Source organism: Poecilia formosa, unplaced genomic scaffold (assembly GCF_000485575.1).
Source record: "Poecilia formosa unplaced genomic scaffold, Poecilia_formosa-5.1.2 Scaffold43, whole genome shotgun sequence".
NCBI lineage: Eukaryota > Metazoa > Chordata > Actinopteri > Cyprinodontiformes > Poeciliidae > Poecilia > Poecilia formosa.
This window is the reverse complement of record NW_006799982.1, coordinates 2,663,966-2,681,825: the sequence shown is the minus strand read 5'-3', so window position 1 is coordinate 2,681,825 and position 17,860 is coordinate 2,663,966. Positions and strand designations below refer to the sequence as shown.

General features: G+C 40.3%; 1 protein-coding gene across 3 annotated transcripts in view; it reads right to left on the bottom strand.

The window, feature by feature from the left end:
- pcdh7a (protocadherin 7a) overlaps window positions 1-9,306 on the bottom strand; it is a 69,467-nt gene extending 60,161 nt beyond the window's left edge. For 2 of the 3 annotated variants that reach the window (XR_001662059.1, XM_016671307.1), the window contains exons 1-3: window positions 8,810-9,306; window positions 6,725-8,640; window positions 3,576-4,749 (exon numbers count right to left, since the gene is read on the bottom strand). Coding sequence is in view for 2 of the 3 variants with exons in the window: in XM_016671307.1 (XP_016526793.1) it covers window positions 3,576-4,749; window positions 6,725-8,121 (2,571 nt within the window). In the remaining variant the exon portion in view is untranslated. Of the gene's footprint in view, window positions 1-3,575; window positions 4,750-6,724 lie in introns of all 3 variants that reach the window. The other variant, XM_007551726.2, reaches the window with a different exon arrangement.
- Window positions 9,307-17,860: the final 8,554 nt, after the last annotated feature.

The following is a 17,860-nucleotide window of genomic DNA, read 5'->3' as shown; positions in this document are numbered from 1 at the left end:
TCAACACTTTAACAATGTTTTTACCAAGAAGAAGAAGCCCAGGATGAACTCAGCAGATGTGCAGATCCACCAGGTATTTGCAAGTTGTTGCTGGATAGTCTGAAGGAACTGAGTGAGGAAGTTGCAGGGGGGGGTGCACTGTGAGGCGGAAGCTTGGAAGATTAGAAGCTGCAGCTCTCGGGAGGAGCTTTGTCAAAGGTGTTGCTCACTTCCACTAAGTGTTTTGCGGAGCTTAATGGGTGCCACAGAGGATCAAAGGATTTCTCAAGTAGGCATGAAAAAAAAAAAATAAAAAAATCAACACTAGGTATTGTTTTTGATGGGAATAATACTGTAACATGACGTGAGGCTCAAAAAGAGGATTTTACATAATACTGTCTCTTTAAATAAAATGACTCTTTGACCGGATTTCCAAAACTAATGAGAGCTTCGTCTAGCGTCTTTGTCTTGTGGCAAACTACCTGTGGTACTTTGATGCCTTTCTTTCAGCAACTGTGTTGTTGTCGTCACTCTTCTATTAAGGTCAGATTTGTGGAGTGCAGAACTAATAACTGCTCTGCCACAAGTCCTTTAGTAACTAACGGCTTCTTGGTTATCTCTCAGAAAAATGCTCTCCTCCAGTTGCGGTGGGAAGCCATGTTCTGGAAGGGTCGTACCTGTGCAACACCTTTTCTATATTAAGCTGATGAATTGAATGATACTCCATAAAAATAATCAAAGATGGGAATGCTGCTTAATAACCGAACCCTGCATTAAACCTCCACAACTTTATCCCGGTCGGTCGGCTGTGTTTTGTGGTCGCGCTCCCTACAAACCTCTAAGCCCTTCCTGGAACAGCTGGATTTATGCTGGGATTAATACACAGACAGGTCGACTTCTGTGGGAAGTTGGAAGCACTTAATTATATCTCAGGTTATCAGATTACAGAGGCTAAATACAAAGGTGTGCCACCCTTTTTAGACTCTTAGTAATAATTAAAAAAACAAAACTAAGTATTATCAGTGAGAATGCATCCAATGCATTCTCACTGGTTCTGCTCACATTTTTCGGTCATTAACTACTTCTGCTATCTTCAACTAATTGTGCTAATTCATATATCAAAACGTTCTGCTTCTTCTGGAGATTTCTGCTATGATTTTTGCTAAAATTCACTATTGTACTTTTTTGAAATAATTGCCCTTTTGTGCAAATATTTGCCCCACTGAAATACAAGGTGGGATTCTCACCACCTTGTATAGTAACTGATGATTTTTGAACTTTCCATGCTTTTTGACAAACAAAATGATGATGTTCATACACATTCCACTGTACAAGAATTATTTATGCATTAAAATGTAGCCATGTATGTTTACTTTAAGGAACTATTACTATCATTGCTACAAGTCTTAATGTTTTCTGTCAAACTCTACTGGAGTACAGCCATGTCACACCTTCTCCTATTCTTTCAATGTATTTCTGTCTTGTGCTCTGTTACTATCTGTGTGTCAGCATTCTGCTTGTCTACCTTTCTGTATATGCCTTCTGCTTTTACTGGTTTTACTGTCTTCCAAGGTCTTCTGCAAACTTTAACCAATTTTAGCAATTCATATATCTAAATATTCTGCTTTTTGTGGTAATCTGTGCTTTTTTGTTGTGTTTTCTTTTCAAATATTTCAGGTTTTATACTAATTCCTGCTTCTGCTAATTTATGCTTTTTGCAAAGTTTCACCTTTCTAGTTCTTAAACTAGTTCAGGTTTTATACTTATTTCTGCATCTGCTAATTCATGCAATTTTTTGCTATATTTTACTTTCTCAACTCTTTCAACTATTTCATGTTTTATACTAATTTGTGCTTCTGCTAATTTATGCTTTTTGCTATGTTTCACTACTCACTTATTTCAGTTTGCATACTAATTTATGCTTCTGCTAATCTATGAAATTTATTTTGCTATGTTTTACTTTTAAAATTTTCTAATATTTCAGGTTGAATTCAAAATAATGCTTCTGCTAATTCATGCTATGTCTTTGGCTGAATTTCACTCTTTAGCAAAAGACTTCTACCATGTATGACTGTAGCTTTATTCTGCTTTTTTCCCTATTTCTTATGCTTTGTTCTGCTTTGTTCTGCTTTGTTCTGCTGTGTTTTGCGTTCTCTGCAGCAATCATTCTGCAAATATGCATTCTTACGGCTGTTTCGCTAGGAACAGCAATTTTTTTCTAGTTTTACTTCCTCTTCAATAATGTTCTACTTTGTGGTGGCCACATAAACCCTTCTCCCCCCCCCACAAATTACATTGAAATGTAGCTTCCTCATAAATGTCTCCAAGCTACTACAGAGTTAAAGTCAGGTCTTTGCATGCACATACCTGGCAAATGAAGACCTTGTATACTTGTAGGAAATACGAGCAAAATGTGTTCAAAACCGAGTCTTAAGTGCAACTCAAAACCACAAGTGTTTTGTTTCAGAACAAACAAAGGAACTACAAGGCCATTGAGACAATTTAATTATAAGTCAATACAAATTACCTGTTTTTCACACCAGAGATTAAGCTTTAGTAATTATAACCTGCCAGCATTTATAGCTTAATTGAACATTTTTAAACCATAATTGGAGGCAGATTCAATTAATGCGAGAGCGGAGCAGAAGGAAAGATTTAAACCGGCAAGGCATAGGCTGAATTGGAACACATAATGTTCTAGTTATTTCTAGTATCTCAGTAATGTCTCTGAGTCTTGTCAATTACCTCTGCAGATGGGGTGGCTCTTTCAATTCAGTTCTAATTCTATGTTAAAGTCTTCTGTTCAAGGAGACCACACAGACTCATGCAATAATGATGGAAAATACTTTTAGAGATCCCTTTTCCATTTTAGTAAAAAATTAGTTTTGCTAAACAAATATTGACCCTGCTGTGCTCAGAACTGGATCTAACACGCTACTGACCTCAAAACCTAATCAATAAGCAGGAATATAGAGAAGAGACATTTCTTTAGCTTGAACTTCTATTCAAATGTTGAAACATACTTGAGCATGCTCTATTACAAGTCCAAACCGGGGCAGACTCATCTCCCTCCCTCTTGCTTCTCCTAAAGACTTAACCCTAATGCTCTCTCACGCTCCCTCTTGCTCTGACACATGCATATACACACAACCACACCTAAAGCTCTCAGCTCTGAGCTCAATGTACCATAAAAAAGAACCACTTCAGTCATAACAGTTATTTTAACCACAAAGCCATTACAATAATACATACCGGACAAAGAACAAGCTCCAGGAACAATCTAAACTACAAAGCAGATTGCCAGAAGAAAAAGTGTTTTCAATCTTGAACAAATATACACAGAATCATGTGCCCAGTTTTTGTTGAAAACCACAACACTGTGTAGGCTGCGAGATGTAACGTTACCATGTAAATAATGTTACCAAATAAATAATTTGCACAGGAACTATCATCACCACCCTTCAGCAGTATACAAATAAATATGACAGAGAAACCTCCAATAATTCCTGAATATTACAAGTTGTTTAAAGCTTGTATGTATGGGTAAGTATTTAGAAATCTGTTTGCAATAACATATACTGAAGCATAAAAATTACCTGTGCATCCACCAGGGTGGCATTTGCCAAGCTCTCATTGATGAAGACGTGAACCAGTGCGGTGGCACAAAGCGAAGGGATGCCACTGTCGTTGACTCGTACAACCAGGCGATGAAGACCTTTGTGGCGCCGCTCCAGAGGCTCTGCTAGAGTGATAACTCCATTGGTGTGGCCAATCTCAAATAGTCTGAATGGATTTCCCCCCACTAATGCATAGCGAAGGTCAGCGTTTGGTCCAGTGTCTGAGTCTATGGCCGTTACAGTCCTGACAATGGTGCGAGCACTGCTGGCAGGTGGTAGGAGGGTGTAGGACTCATTGGCGGGAGACGTAATCGAAGGCGCATTGTCATTTTCATCTGTCACAAAAAGCGAGACTGTGGCAGTGGCAGTTTTGCGGGGTTCCCCTCCATCCACAGCCCGAACACGGAAGGTGTATGTGGAAAGCTTTTCACGATCAAAGGATGCAGCAGAAAATATTGTTCCGGTGTTGTTCTCAATGGAGAATAACTCTTCTCGCTCATTCCTGCTATTTTCTCCCTCCGCCTTGTCCCCCGTCTTTCCATCTGCCCCGTCTACCTCTACGAACAGGCTGAGCTCCGCGTTCTCACCTTCGTCTGCATCGGTCACTGTAACCATGCCGACTGGACTGTTGGCGAGCAGGTTCTCCTTTACATAGAACGTGAAGATTTCTTGAACAAACTTTGGTGCGTTGTCATTGCGATCAGTCACTTGGACAACAACGGTTGCAGAGCCTTGCAGAGAGGGCGTTCCTTTGTCCTTTGCAATTACTCGCAACTCATACCTCTCTCTTTGCTCACGGTCAAGAATCCCTGTAGCTCGGATATCTCCATTATCTACATCTATGTAAAAAGGTCCGTTAGAGGCAGGATCCAAGGAATATGCAATTTCAGCATTTTTTCCACTGTCTGCATCTGTGGCTACTACAGTGACCACCCTTTCACCAGGTCCATTGTTCTCAGCAAAGTGGACCTCCACATTGCTCTGGGCAAAGACTGGAGCGTGATCATTGATGTCTACCACCCGCACCATCAAGGAACTGTTACTGGATAGACTGGGGCTGCCAGAATCTACTGCCACAATGGTTACACTGTACTCTTTTGTGGCCTCATAGTCCAGCAAGGCTGAAGTATGTAAGAAATATTTTTTCTTGTTTCTGTGGAAACAGATGAAAGAAAAGATATCATCAGTACAGAAGCTGCTTTAAATGGAAACAATATCCGTTTTGTTCCTTAATGTGGTCAAACAAGGTCACTGCCATTCATCATTTGGTTGTTCTTTTGATGTTAAGTGTTTTCTTATTGTGTGTGACACATTATGAAGTAGTGAAATATTTGCTAAATTTGATTTAATTAAACTCAGGGTTATAATGTATTCAAACACGTCCAACTAATTTAAAAAAAAGCCTTCTGACATATTTGTTAGTAGATTTCTAACTGCTAGAATGTGATAATAATGTTTTGAATGGTGTTTTTGCTTGCTAATTGTCTACAAATGTTCATAAATTAAGAAACTACAGTTAATTATTTTATTTAATCAAAAAAATATTGATTTAAGCAAATTATTTAATAATTTGTTTTGCTTTAGCATAAAATTATTTCAAAGACCAAGAATGATTGCTGTGATCTCCTGAGACATTCTTAGTAAAAAAAAAAAAAATCTGTGACTGTGACATTTTAACCAAATTACCCTATTGATTTTGATAGAACACTCACATGATCTGAGCTTTAATGATTTTCTTCAGTGAAGGAAAACCCCAGGACTGAAAATCACAAGTCTCATTCTACAGGTCTTACAGTGTTTGAGGGCAGTTATTAACCCAAAAGGGGCCGTGACTTCTCACCCTCACGCCTTTAGGCAATGTTCTCACAAATGACTGAGCTTTGACATTTGGAGTCTGTGAAGCAAAAGTGACATTAAAAAATGTAAATCCCTTCACCTCCATAGATATTTCTAACCAAAGTTTACAGACAGGATGACAGCCTAACCACTCTGTAGTATTAGCAGATGAGTGACATTGCTGTAATTCCCATGCAGTTCTTGAGGCACCTCTCTTTAAAAAACAGAGGGCAGGGTACAAGGGTGTAAAAATATTGCTTTCTCTGAGAGGAAATGGCAAAACTGGAGAACAGATATTGTTTAAAGTTTATATGTCAAACGCAATACTGTTCTTGTATGTATGTAAATTTCCACTTTTAAATTCATATAAGTTGCATACTTCTCTAGGAAAAGGTTGAGTCAGGATCTATTATCTGGTTATTGAATTTATAAGCAATAGTGAGAATGATGGTCAATTACATTACAGTAAACTAGATGTAGAACCAACTGCTCAGAGAAATTTGTACAAACTAGCGGTTGATCATTTTGGTAATAATATCAAATTATTATACCCTGTTTAAAACATTTGCTGGCAAATCCAATATGGTACTTCCACAATTACAATAAGTGTAATCTCTCATTTTTCATTAGAGTTTCTACATCCTTCCTTAATTTTAAACCAATCATTTTGAACTTTTTTGAAGCTTCATATCTCTCAAAAGGTATACATTTTCAGACACATGTACTTTGAGGTATCTCAGCATCTTCCTAGAAGATTTAATATCAGTTGCAGACTTATTGATTAAATGCAGTGAAGGAATTAATAACTGAAAGCCAGTGTGGGTTTTATAAATCTGTTTGCAACTATTCAACATACACAGATCAGCCATAGCCTCTGCTAAAAGTTAAAGCGTTATTGTGGCACCTGTAAGTGGCTGGGATAGATTAGGCCACGGGTGAGCTTTGTGTTCTCAAAATAGATGTGTTAGAAGCAGGAAAAATGAACAAGTGTAAGGATTTTTGCAAGCTTGACTAGAGCAAAATTGTGATCGCTAGACAACTGCATCAGCAACTTGCTCTGCATTGTACAATGTTGTGAACCAGCAAAAGGCTCATAAATGAATATTGGCCGATCAAGCACACAAGTTACTGTAGCTCAAATAGATAAATAAAGCAATGTAGGTACTGCAACAAAGGAGTCACGATATAAAGAGCATCACAATTTGTTTGGTCGGGTTGTCCGTCATGGACATAATGTTATGCTTGATTGATCCAGAGTGTTACTTTGAAGGGTTACCTTTAGTTTAGCTTACCTGTCAAAGGCTTCATCTGCAGGTGGGGGTGGGAGTAGTGTCTCGCCTGCTGGTTTCAGAGTGAATGGGACATCTCCTACCACAGTGCAGGTCACTGCCCCGTTCTCTCCCTGGTCTCGATCTGACACCTGAACCAGAGCGACAGGCGTGTCCACCAGAACGTTCTCTGGCACCAGCGCAGCCCCGTCCCGTACAAGGATCCGTCCGATCTTTCTGATCTCCACAACTGGAACATTGTCATTTTCATCCCGAACGGCCAAAACTACTGTGGTGCGATCGGTCCGTGGCGGCTGACCCCGGTCCCTGGCCATCACTGTGAACTTCAGCTGGGCCACCTCTTCCCTGTCAATCCTGTGAAGAACGCTCAACCAACCAGTTGCCTCATCCAGCCGCAGGAGCCGCCTGACATTTTCCGTAGCAGCTCCAAAGACGTACTCCACCTGCCCGTTTACCCCAATGTCCCAGTCAGAGGCTCTGACCTGGAGAACAGGCGTGCCTGGAGGAGCATTTTCAGTCATCTCAGCTTCATACGTGGACCTCTCAAATTGTGGACTGTTGTCATTCACATCAGTTATAGAAACCCGGAGCAGAGCTTGGGAGGAACGTGGTGGGTTCCCTCCATCTCGAACTTTGAGGACAAGCTCATATGAGTCCTTCTGCTCTCGATCCAATGTGCCCTTCACAATGAGCTGAGGCTGCTTCTCACCATCTGGTATGTCTGCTACTTGCAGCTCAAACACACTGCTCCTTGCTCCTCCTCCACTATCACCATTTCTGCCCCTGCGGTCTAGTCCATCCACTCTAGTAATGGGGTTTCCTCCTGCTGTGCGCCTCGTTGAACTTGACCCAGCTCCATTATCTTGGATAAGTTCATAGCGGTCAATGCCATTCTGCCCAAAGTCCCTGTCTGTGGCTGTGGGAAGCAGGTACAGAGTCCCAATGGGGCGATTCTCCTCGACTGAGAGCTGCAGGACAGGTGAGGGGAAGGAAGGCGTGTTGTCATTGATGTCTGTGATGACAACTCGACCTTCGAAGAGGTCTACCCAGCTCTGCAGCGGTCCTATGACTGACACCTCAAAGTCCAAGAAGCACTCATTCTCATCGAAGATCATCTGGCACTGTGGGAGCTTCTCTCGGTCTATGCGCTTTGGGCCTGTGGTCAGCTCACCTGTCACGTTGTCGATCTTGAAGAATTCTGCGCCACTCTCCAGGGCAAAGGTGACGTCTCCGCTGCCAGTGCCCGCCGTTAAACCCAGGTCGGCGGCCACGCTGCCTATCCTCACATCCGGCGGGCCCTCCTCCGCCACCCGGTACCGGAGAGCTGAGTCGGCAGCCGGTAGCTGAGTCAGCAGCTGCAGCAGCAACACCACAGAGTGCACTGCACCAAGGCTCGGCATGGCTCCTTTTTGCTTCCTTCCTCCTCACTCCCCAGCTGTGGGCTCCTCTCTTAGTTTATTGGTGTTTTGTGGTCTGGTGCAGCTTCACAGCGTGGGTGTCTGATTTATCCTTTCTTACCTTCTCTATCGCTCTCTGCGGACTGCCGCCTGGGGTCCGGGAAAAAGCTTCAGTGTAGTTCACTTCAGCAGATCCTTTCTTCCTTTTCTTTTTTTTTATTCTCTCCTCCTACACTCAGTAGTGGGTTTTCAACTTCTATAAAAACATTTCTGCATTCTTACTTCCTTCTTTAAGCCGTAAGGATGTAAAAAAAAGAAAGAAAAAAAGAAAAAAAAAGTCCATCATGCTTTCTATTAATCAACCTGTGATTAAATCCGCTTCACTCTTTACATTCTCCTTTAAGCCATGGGAGCTATCCTGAAGAGGCTCTTATCAATTTATAATGCCCATTTGGAAGTTCTTTTGATTCCAGTCACACTCGGGACAGAGGCTTTTCAGATAGAAACTGCAATGCAGCACCACTACACAAAAGAAGAGAGAAAAAAGAAGAAATGTTTTTGTTTTTTTGTTTTTTATAAAAGAAACACCAATCAGTTCGGGGTGAAAACAGACGTTCAAAAATTATCACAAAGCTTTGCTTGCGAAAAAAAAGATGCTTCTGCTGAGTCTTTTTTTCTCTCTCTCTCTTACCTTCTGAACCCTCCGCGTTTCCCGCAGTGGAGCAACGTGCCAAGCACTCAGATTCCTTTACGCAAGTTAGAAGAAGAGGACGAGAGCGAGTTTCTTCAAATCGCTTTCCCGCACCAAAATAAAAGAAAAAGAAAAACTGTTGTGTCCCCCTATTTTGGTGGGATTGCCCCGTTACTCGGCATATATTAGAGTATTCCGTCCTAGGGATGGATGGGTAGATGGAAGCAAACATGCAGCGGTGGTGGACCGAGAGCAGATGCGTATTTCTTCCAAGAGTCCCGCATTCTCTCACTCGCTCACTCCTCCTCCTCCAGCTCTTTTTTTCCCCTCCCTCTCACCTGCACTGCTCGGGACTGCTGCTGCCTCCGGTCTCCGGTGATGCTGCAGTCTCTCTCTCTCTCTCTCTCTCTCTCTCTCTCTTACACACACTCTCTCTCTCTCTTCTGCGCTACTGCAACATTTTCGCCGTAACTCGATCGCCGAGCTGTAACAGGAGAGGCAGCAGAGGCGGTGTTGGGTCGCTCTCTCTCTCTCTCTCTCTCTCTCTCTTTCTCTCTCTCCCCCTCTCTCATTCTGTGTGCATGGGTTCGTGTGTGTGCGTGTGTGTGTGTCGGTTACCGGGGACAGACCTCAGCCCCTCTCTCCTGTCATAGGAAGATTAAATGGCTTGCTGTCCCGGCCGCTGACAGCTCCTGGTGGGGAAATATCTTTATTCACATATTCATACACGGGGACAAAGAGCGACGGGGGAGAAAAAAGGAGTGATCTGGCTCTAAGACGAGTCAGTGCATGCAGGATTCAGGCAGGATTTCTGCTGGTGAAGCTCTTTTTTCGCCGGGGCAAGTGCAGAAAAGCTCCGTTGCTTCTTCTAAACAGGGGCGCTTCTAGAAAGTTTAAGAAGGGCTGGTCAAATGGGTCTCACTGAAACTCTTGAGGGTGCCGCCCAACCAAAAGCCACAATAAAGTTTTAGGAGAGTAGCAATCAGTGATTTATATACGTAGAGTTAACAGAATCTGAATAATAATAATGATTACAATAATAATGTTTTTTTTTTTTACAACAGACTGAAAAATATAGATTGTCTCCACTTTTAAATGCTACAAATAAAAGTTGTGCAAATTAATAAAGTGGTCAGCCCTTCCCCGATCTACCCTCTTAAATCATAATGACTTTTGGAGTTGAGCATCACTAAATATTCCCAGGTCTGATTAGTACTACATGCACACAATCAAAAATATCACTTAAACAGAACCTGTCTTGCAACATGAAGTAGATTAAAAGATCTCAAATGCACCACATGAACACCGCATATCCTCCTGGTGTTTTTAAATGCACCACCATGTTCTATAGGCTTTATAGAGCTATACTTGTTTTGTTTTTGTTTGTTTTCTTTTCCTGATCAGAAACGTGGAGATCAAGGGAAACACAGTTGCGTGCGCTTGCTCCTTTATAAATCCCCTCTGGCAACCCTTTTTTCTAATGTTGAAATGTTTCAGATGAGGAAAAATCGTTTCTTGTGTCTTTTCTATGTACATAGAAATAAAGCACATTTAATTTTTTACTTATTTTTTTGCTTAGCTTCAATAGCCATACTCTAGTTCTGTTGCTACAAACTTTAGGAATAAAAAACATGTCAAAATAGAACCTTATTCACATATAAAATAAAATAAATGTAAGCGCATTGCATCTACAGAGGCTCAGGAATAGATTAGTAAAGAAAAAAGGTTCACTTATATCTGTCTGCAAAGGACTGTAAAGACATTTCTAAGACTTTGGGACTTCAGTGAACCACACTGAGAGCCAATATCCACAAATCAAAAAAAAAAAAAAAATGGAGCAGTGAGGAATGTTCCACTGGAGTATGGAGTATGATGGAGATCTTGAAGCCCAGACCACAACTGGAGTCCACAAGTTTTTTTTTTTTTCTTGGTCTACTTTGCTTCCCAACCATTTCAAGACTGCCATCAACACCCTTTGCTCATGTATATTTTTCTTACAGCCTTTCTTCTTCCATTCAACTTCTTAATGTGCTTGTATTCATCTTCCTGTTGATAGCCAGCTTATGTTAACAGGAAGATGTATATGAAGGACCGTTTACGCAATATATGCACAAACAACAAAACAGCTCAAGGCTGACAAAAATTACCAAAAAAGATTGATTTTTGTGGTCCTTTATGAGGTTCAGATTACCCTTCTACAATTTCAATGTAGCAGCAATGATTTGTATTCAGACACCGTTCTGTTCTGTTGTTTCTTTGTGAGCAGCAGTATCCACCACCTCCTCCTACACACTGCTGAGTGGATGTTGTCCCTCGGCGGACCGACCTGCTCAGGAGGAGCGCAATGCAGCATCGGTCTGCTGCTATTGAACACTACCTGTGTTTCACGCTGGCGCTGCTAAGCCTCCCTCCCCCCACACCTACCATCCTGCATATCTAATTTTCAAGCTGTTCAGGCCGTATAGTGAGAAGCGCCAACCAAGGCGCCCAGCTTGAAAGCAGGGGGTTCCCCTCCAACATAATGGTATTGACGGAGAGAGTGCAGTGTGCGCCCAGTCATCAGTGAGCAGTTTGTGGCTGGCGGAGAATAAACAAGGACTGAAGGATGCAACACATTCTTGTGTTCCCCTCTCCCATTTTCTTTAAATATCCACAAGGTTAGCATGCTTCACATATAGTGTTGCTAACTCACGTCTTTTTTGCTATTTTTCACAAAATCTATGCCACATTAGTACTTTTGACATTAGAACGTTTAAACACATCATTTTCAAAGGTTGTGTCAATCATTCTAAGCAACGAGAAGCAACAATTTTGTCTTTTTCATATATGCATTTTAGTTTAGTGATTTTCTTGTAGGATTAAAATAATTATTTAAAGAAACCTTGTCCAACTAAACAGAGTATCACCACCGTTATGGTGCTGCTGAAAACTTATCTTTCTTAAGTCATCTAGGTTTTCCTGAGCTAATGTATTTGTGTGACTTGCAAAAATAGCCATACCACGTCATCCTTTAATGATTTTCTTGTGGTACAACACCAAACGTCAGAGTATGTCGTTGGCATTTTATGTGTACTAAGTTTTTGGGGAAAATCTGGGGAAACTCATACAGCAGTTTAGAAAAAAACATCACTCTGACAGTCAAACATGGCCGTAGTGTGAAGGTTTAGGCTGCTTTGCTACTTCAGTACTTAAATGAGTCGCTGTAGTTGATGGAAACATGACATCTGCTCTCTGCCAGAAAGCCCTGAATGACAATGTCCAGCTATTGATCTTAAGTTTGACCACACCTGGGTTGAGCAGCAGGACAATGATCCAAAGCACAACAGAAAGTCCGCTTTCAAAAGGGTCAAATAAAAATAAGAGATTTTAGTGTTTGAGTCAAAGTCTTGGTTTAAATAAAGTCTGATGGAGAAGCTGTGGCATCACCTAAACCCAGACACTCATACTTAAAAAATAAAAATAAAAAAACCCACTATGAATGACTAAAAAAAAAATAAAAATGTGCAAAAAGTGATTCAAAATTCTTCCAGAATAATTTTAAAAGCACCTTGTTAATAATCTCACAAACACACACATAACGATTGTTGCCATGCCAACCCTAACCATTAGGTTTGGGGCATTTAAGTTTTACAGGTTTGGGTAGCTTTTTTCCCTTAATGAATGAACTCATCACTTGAAAACTGCTCTTTGTGTGAAATCAGATTATCTACCTAAAATAGTTATTTTTTGTAACATAAATATGACTCAAAAAATGTAATGGTGCACATTTTAACATTGCACTTACAGAATTTTTGGGCAATATAAAAAATATGCAACAATTGTGAAATTTCCAGCTTACAACATAGCTGATACACGGACGTAGTGATGAAATGAGGTAGGAAGGCAGCCCTTTGGTTTAGGTTAGATCATTTCACTTTTACTTTAGTAAATTCAGGTTATTTAAGACACATTTGACCCAATAAAAAAATCATCTAATGAAAATCTGTTGGCCTGAGCAGGCTGTTATATCCAACCCATTAAGATATAATTGAGCATGAATCCCCTTTCATCAGCAAATGAACTGCAGTTTCAATTTGCATATTGAATTAAAAATGAAGTGTGCTGTGTGTGTGCGCGCACGGCATGCTCGTGAGAGCTCTAGTTAAAGACAGGATGTTCTTTGGAGATAGACAGCCTGTGCTGACCTCCTATTCTGCCTACAGGCATAATCTTCTATTTGTACTACCACAATAGCCGATCACAAACTTTTTATGTGGTATGATGTGCACAGGCAAACAAAGAGACTTGAAAAAATGCTGAACAAACATAGTTGTCCTGTTGAAAAACAGATGAAAAGGCTGGTTTAATAAAAAGCGACGAACCAATCAACCTATAGTTTTGAGAACTTTATAGTAATGACGCCACAAGAAATCACGATCATCCCCAATTTACGTACAAACCATCTTAATGCAAAAGTGTACTATTCTTTCAAAATGAATTTTATTCTTTTCCCTTCTGAAAACAAATTGGACAGCGCACAGGCAAAATTTGACTGCCATCTATTTGAGTTGGGTCAATTTTATGGTCTCAGCGTAAAATGCATGTTGAGAAAGACAAGACTGACTGCAGAGCATTTCTGACACATTTGAATGTCTGAGCAGTAATCTTGAGCACTGTCGTATTCAGAAAATGATAAATACAATGCAATATTTATATATTTAATTTTATTCATATTTTGTCCTGCTACAACCACAGATTGCACTTTGCTTTATGGGGATTATATGGGGGCATACTGAAACAAAGTATTTTACATAATTGTAAAATGAAAAACACATGACGCGTGGGTTTTATTTATTTATTTTACAAAACAGCAAAATCTGAAAAGTGTTGCATAAATAAGCATTCCCTGCTAGTCTATACTTTGTAAATTTAATTATCTGTTCTCTTTGTTGCAAGAAAAGCCGCAGCTCAGTCAGACTGGATCAAGCCTATTGATTTATTTTAAGGTAACACTGTAAGTTCTCTTCTACATTGAGTGATATTTTAAAAAAAATCTAAATGAATCAAGTTAAGTCATCAGCAGGAGAAATGTACAACTTCACAAGTTCTGTATCTTATACATAATCTACACATAATACCATTGAAGAAGGAGAAGAGAACAAGAAGGTTCTGTGTCCCATCATGTTTTGGTGCAAAAGGTTTAGGTCACTGACTGAACAACATCAAAAGACCTTTTGAGGTTGCTGGCTGAAACTGCCATGAGAATGTCATTATCCACCATAAAATATATCTGGTACTAAAATGTACTGGCCACTCAGAGAGGAAGAAGACATGACTCAAGCAAAATATAAAAAAAGAAAAATAAATGTGCAGATGCACTTAAATGAAAATTATTTTTTTTAGTAAGTTTTCAAGTGTAAGAACATGAAACATAGAAGTATTATAGTGGCAGCATCAGATGGTGTATGTGTCTTTCTGCCGATGAAACTGGTCCGTTTTTCAAAGTAGATGGCAGAAAAATAAACCTGTGTGGAAAAATCATAGCAACACCTAAAGACAGACAGGAAATTACAGTTTGGACAAGATCTTGTCTTCCAAAACGACAATGACTTTAGAATACGACCAAATTAGAGAGGCTTCAGGACAACATACTCCATGTTTTGGAGAACCCGTCAGAAAGCCCTAATCTAAATTCCACAACTGATTTGTGAACAAGGTTGAAAGATGTGTGTGGAAGCAAAGTAGTGGTTCTATCAGCATGAATGGATCTCACAATATTGCGAGAAGATTGTGGAAAAATATCTAATATGCTTGACCAAAGTTATACAGAAACAAATTGTTGCTCTTGATTTTATTTAGTTCAAAGTATGGGACAGAATACAAATTGACTTCACACATTTTAGAATTTTTTATATTTTTTTTTTGGACAAATTTGAAAATCATGCATAGCTTGTCCTTCATTTATCAATTAGGCACCAAGCTGTGTTGGTCACATAAAACCCAAATAAAATAATAATAAAACACAAATAATTCTTCAAGTCTCTCTGTTAGACTGTCAAAGCGTCCTACCATGTAATCTGACCATGAACTGTCCATGAATACTCAAGAGGTTTTGCAAAAATCCACCAAGGCGCAGATTTCTGTTTTGAAAAGGCAAAGCCAGACAGATGGCATGTTCTACATAGAACATAAGAGAACCCAATCCATGTGAGGTTGAATTTTTAGATATAATGAATGGCATGAAAATACAGGGTAAGCCATGAGAAAAGGCAAACAGTGAGTGCAACAGCAGTATCAGAATGGTGATAGATTAGCAGTGAGGCAGCTGGTGCAGACAGAGTAAACAGAGTGGGGTTAATCTGGGTAGTAAGCTGGCAGACGACACTGACTACCCTGCAGGGTAATCTGCTGACGGCTCAAGATATATGGAAAGCTAGATTAGCATATTGTTAGTTTCCCATTCATTTAATGAGGAAAAAGGAGCAAATACGCTCCAAACAATTTGAATGGCAAATGCCCTGCACTATAGTGCTTTATCAAGTCCAAGAAGTCCAAAGCACCGTACACTACAACCAGCCATTCACCCATTTATATGCACACGGTGGTAAGCTACATTGTAGCCATGGGTGCCTTGGGACAGAGTGCTTCAATCACCACAACCAGAAAATTGAATCAGGGTTCGAAACGGTGACCCCACCAGTCACAGGATGAATTGCTGCCATCCTTAAAAACAAAAATGTTTTTTTGGTCAACAAAAACAACAACAACAACAACAAAGATCTAGATAAGGAACAAATATCAGCTTTTAGGGGACTTTTAACTGGCAGAATGGCACTATAAGTGCTATAACAGTGTTTTGTTGACTCATTTTGATAGTTAGGTGCAGTGTAGGTACACTTCCCCTGCTATGCAAATTCTTGATTGATGCATTTTGGTTGGGCAATGATTGATCGGGTTTTTGGCTGTGTCACACTAAGGTTTGTTTGCTATCCACCTTCCAAAAAAGAAAGGCCAAAACGTTTTGTTTGGATGAACATAGCAAATAATGCTACAGGACAGTTCTTTACTTCTCATAGTTTGAGATATTTTCACTATTCTCTCATGTTTGAACAAATTACTTTAAGGTGTATCTCTCCCTGCTGTGAAAGCACAGACAAAATTTGAAAAATTCCACCAAAGTGGGCGTAGCCAAGAGACACAGAGGCTCAGAGAAATGTAGGAATGAGAAGAGATGGGCGGTGATCAGGACGAAAGGAGCACTGTTGCCAAATGGTCCACTCTCTAGTTATATTTAACAACTTTTAAGACCCTTCTAGTGACTTTTATTAAAAACAAAACAAAAAACAAACAAAAAAAAAACGAGTGACAAAGTTGTTTTTGGAGATTTTTATGACAGTACCGCCAGCAGCCCCACTGCAAACTTTCTCTGTTTTGAGCAAGCAGTGAGCGCTGCCCTGAACCTCACCCGCTTCCTAAGCACTGCACTCAGTCTGACACAGTCGTCCGTCCTACATTACACCAAAGCCAGTAGTCAAAGCAGGAGACCTATTTTATTCAGTGAATACAATGGAAATAAATCACACATTTGCCAAGCTGAGCAGCTCTATTGATCAATGTTCGCCACGTCCACACCCGTTATTTCAACTCCTGACTTGGGGCATGTGTCTGAGTGAGATAGTATTATACTCCAACGCAGGGCTGTGATGTTCACGTCACAGCCCTGAGTGAAACATAAAGATAGAACCCTAAATAACCTATTTAGACACTTTGTCAGCAAAAACAGCTGATCTAGGATTAGTTACACTTTAACTCGGAAGAATCCTTTAATAGATTCTTTACTTTGAAGTTTGCATGTTACAAGCATCATCTCGTATGTTATAGGGAGTTGTATGAAGAGGTAAATTGGAACATCACACAGTTGTAGGTTCCCCTGAAAAGGGGGAATGAGGTTTGTGTGTAACAGAAGCTTTGCACATTTTTTTTTATTGCTTACCAGGCTTTGATGTGTTGGGTGGTGGTGACCTTTTTTACTGCCAACCACAGCTGAAATAGAAAGTTCAGGAATACTCTTTTGAACACAGCCCAGGTGAAGAATGTGTTTTTTGATAGAATGGGAAAAAAAGAGAAAAAAAAAACACTAAAGGAATAACTGCTTTGGGTATACAAAAGACACAGGTTCACTATGTACAGTTACTCATTAAACCATATGAATAAAAAGACATTGGGCTTTTGCCAAAGAAAATAAAACACAGCTCTTTAATAAGAGAAAATGAAAATGAGAACACTGTGGCAAACGCTGAACACATATAGCAAGATAGAGGGTTGCAGAAAGTAGCTAGCCTGAGTAGGCATTGCTGTAGTGGAGTTTTTAACCTCTGTGGAGGGGATGCACTACCAGAGGAGCCACATAAACATAAATCACTTCTTGCAAAGTCAGACCTAGTCAGAAGGATTAATTTGGGCAGATTAAATCAAGACATGAGACAGAAGTATTATGGCCAAAAAAAAACAACAAAAAAACAATTTTCAAGGCAGAAGTGAAAGTATCGCGGTCAAATAATGATCCAGCTGACTCTGAACTAAGATGAAACATCACACTGCAAAGGACATTGTTAAGAGAAGAAACTAATTTCCAAGGGACACAATGGCTGGACAAAAAGGATTGCAAATGGGCAATCTCTGGGTGATAAATCCAGCATGGTGGTGCAGTTGTTTGCACTTTTTCCTAGCAGCAAAACAGCCTTGACCTCAAATCCTGGCCTGGGGGTTATTCATACATGGCATTTTTGGTACCGCCCATAGTCCAAACCCATGCACATTAGGTTAATTATTCTCTCTAAATCACCTCTCCCTCAGAGAGGGGGTAATGGGGTCTGCTTGTCCTGTCTGTCTCTGTGTTGTCCTATCATAGACAAGCAACCTGTCAAAAGTCTATCTTTTGTCCAGTGACTGCAGGAGACAGGTCCCAGCCCACCAGTGACCCTGAACGAACGAGTCCATTTAAACAATGGATGGACTGATAGATGATCAACCCATCTCTGTGGTGGTTATAGGCATTACCTGCAGGGTATG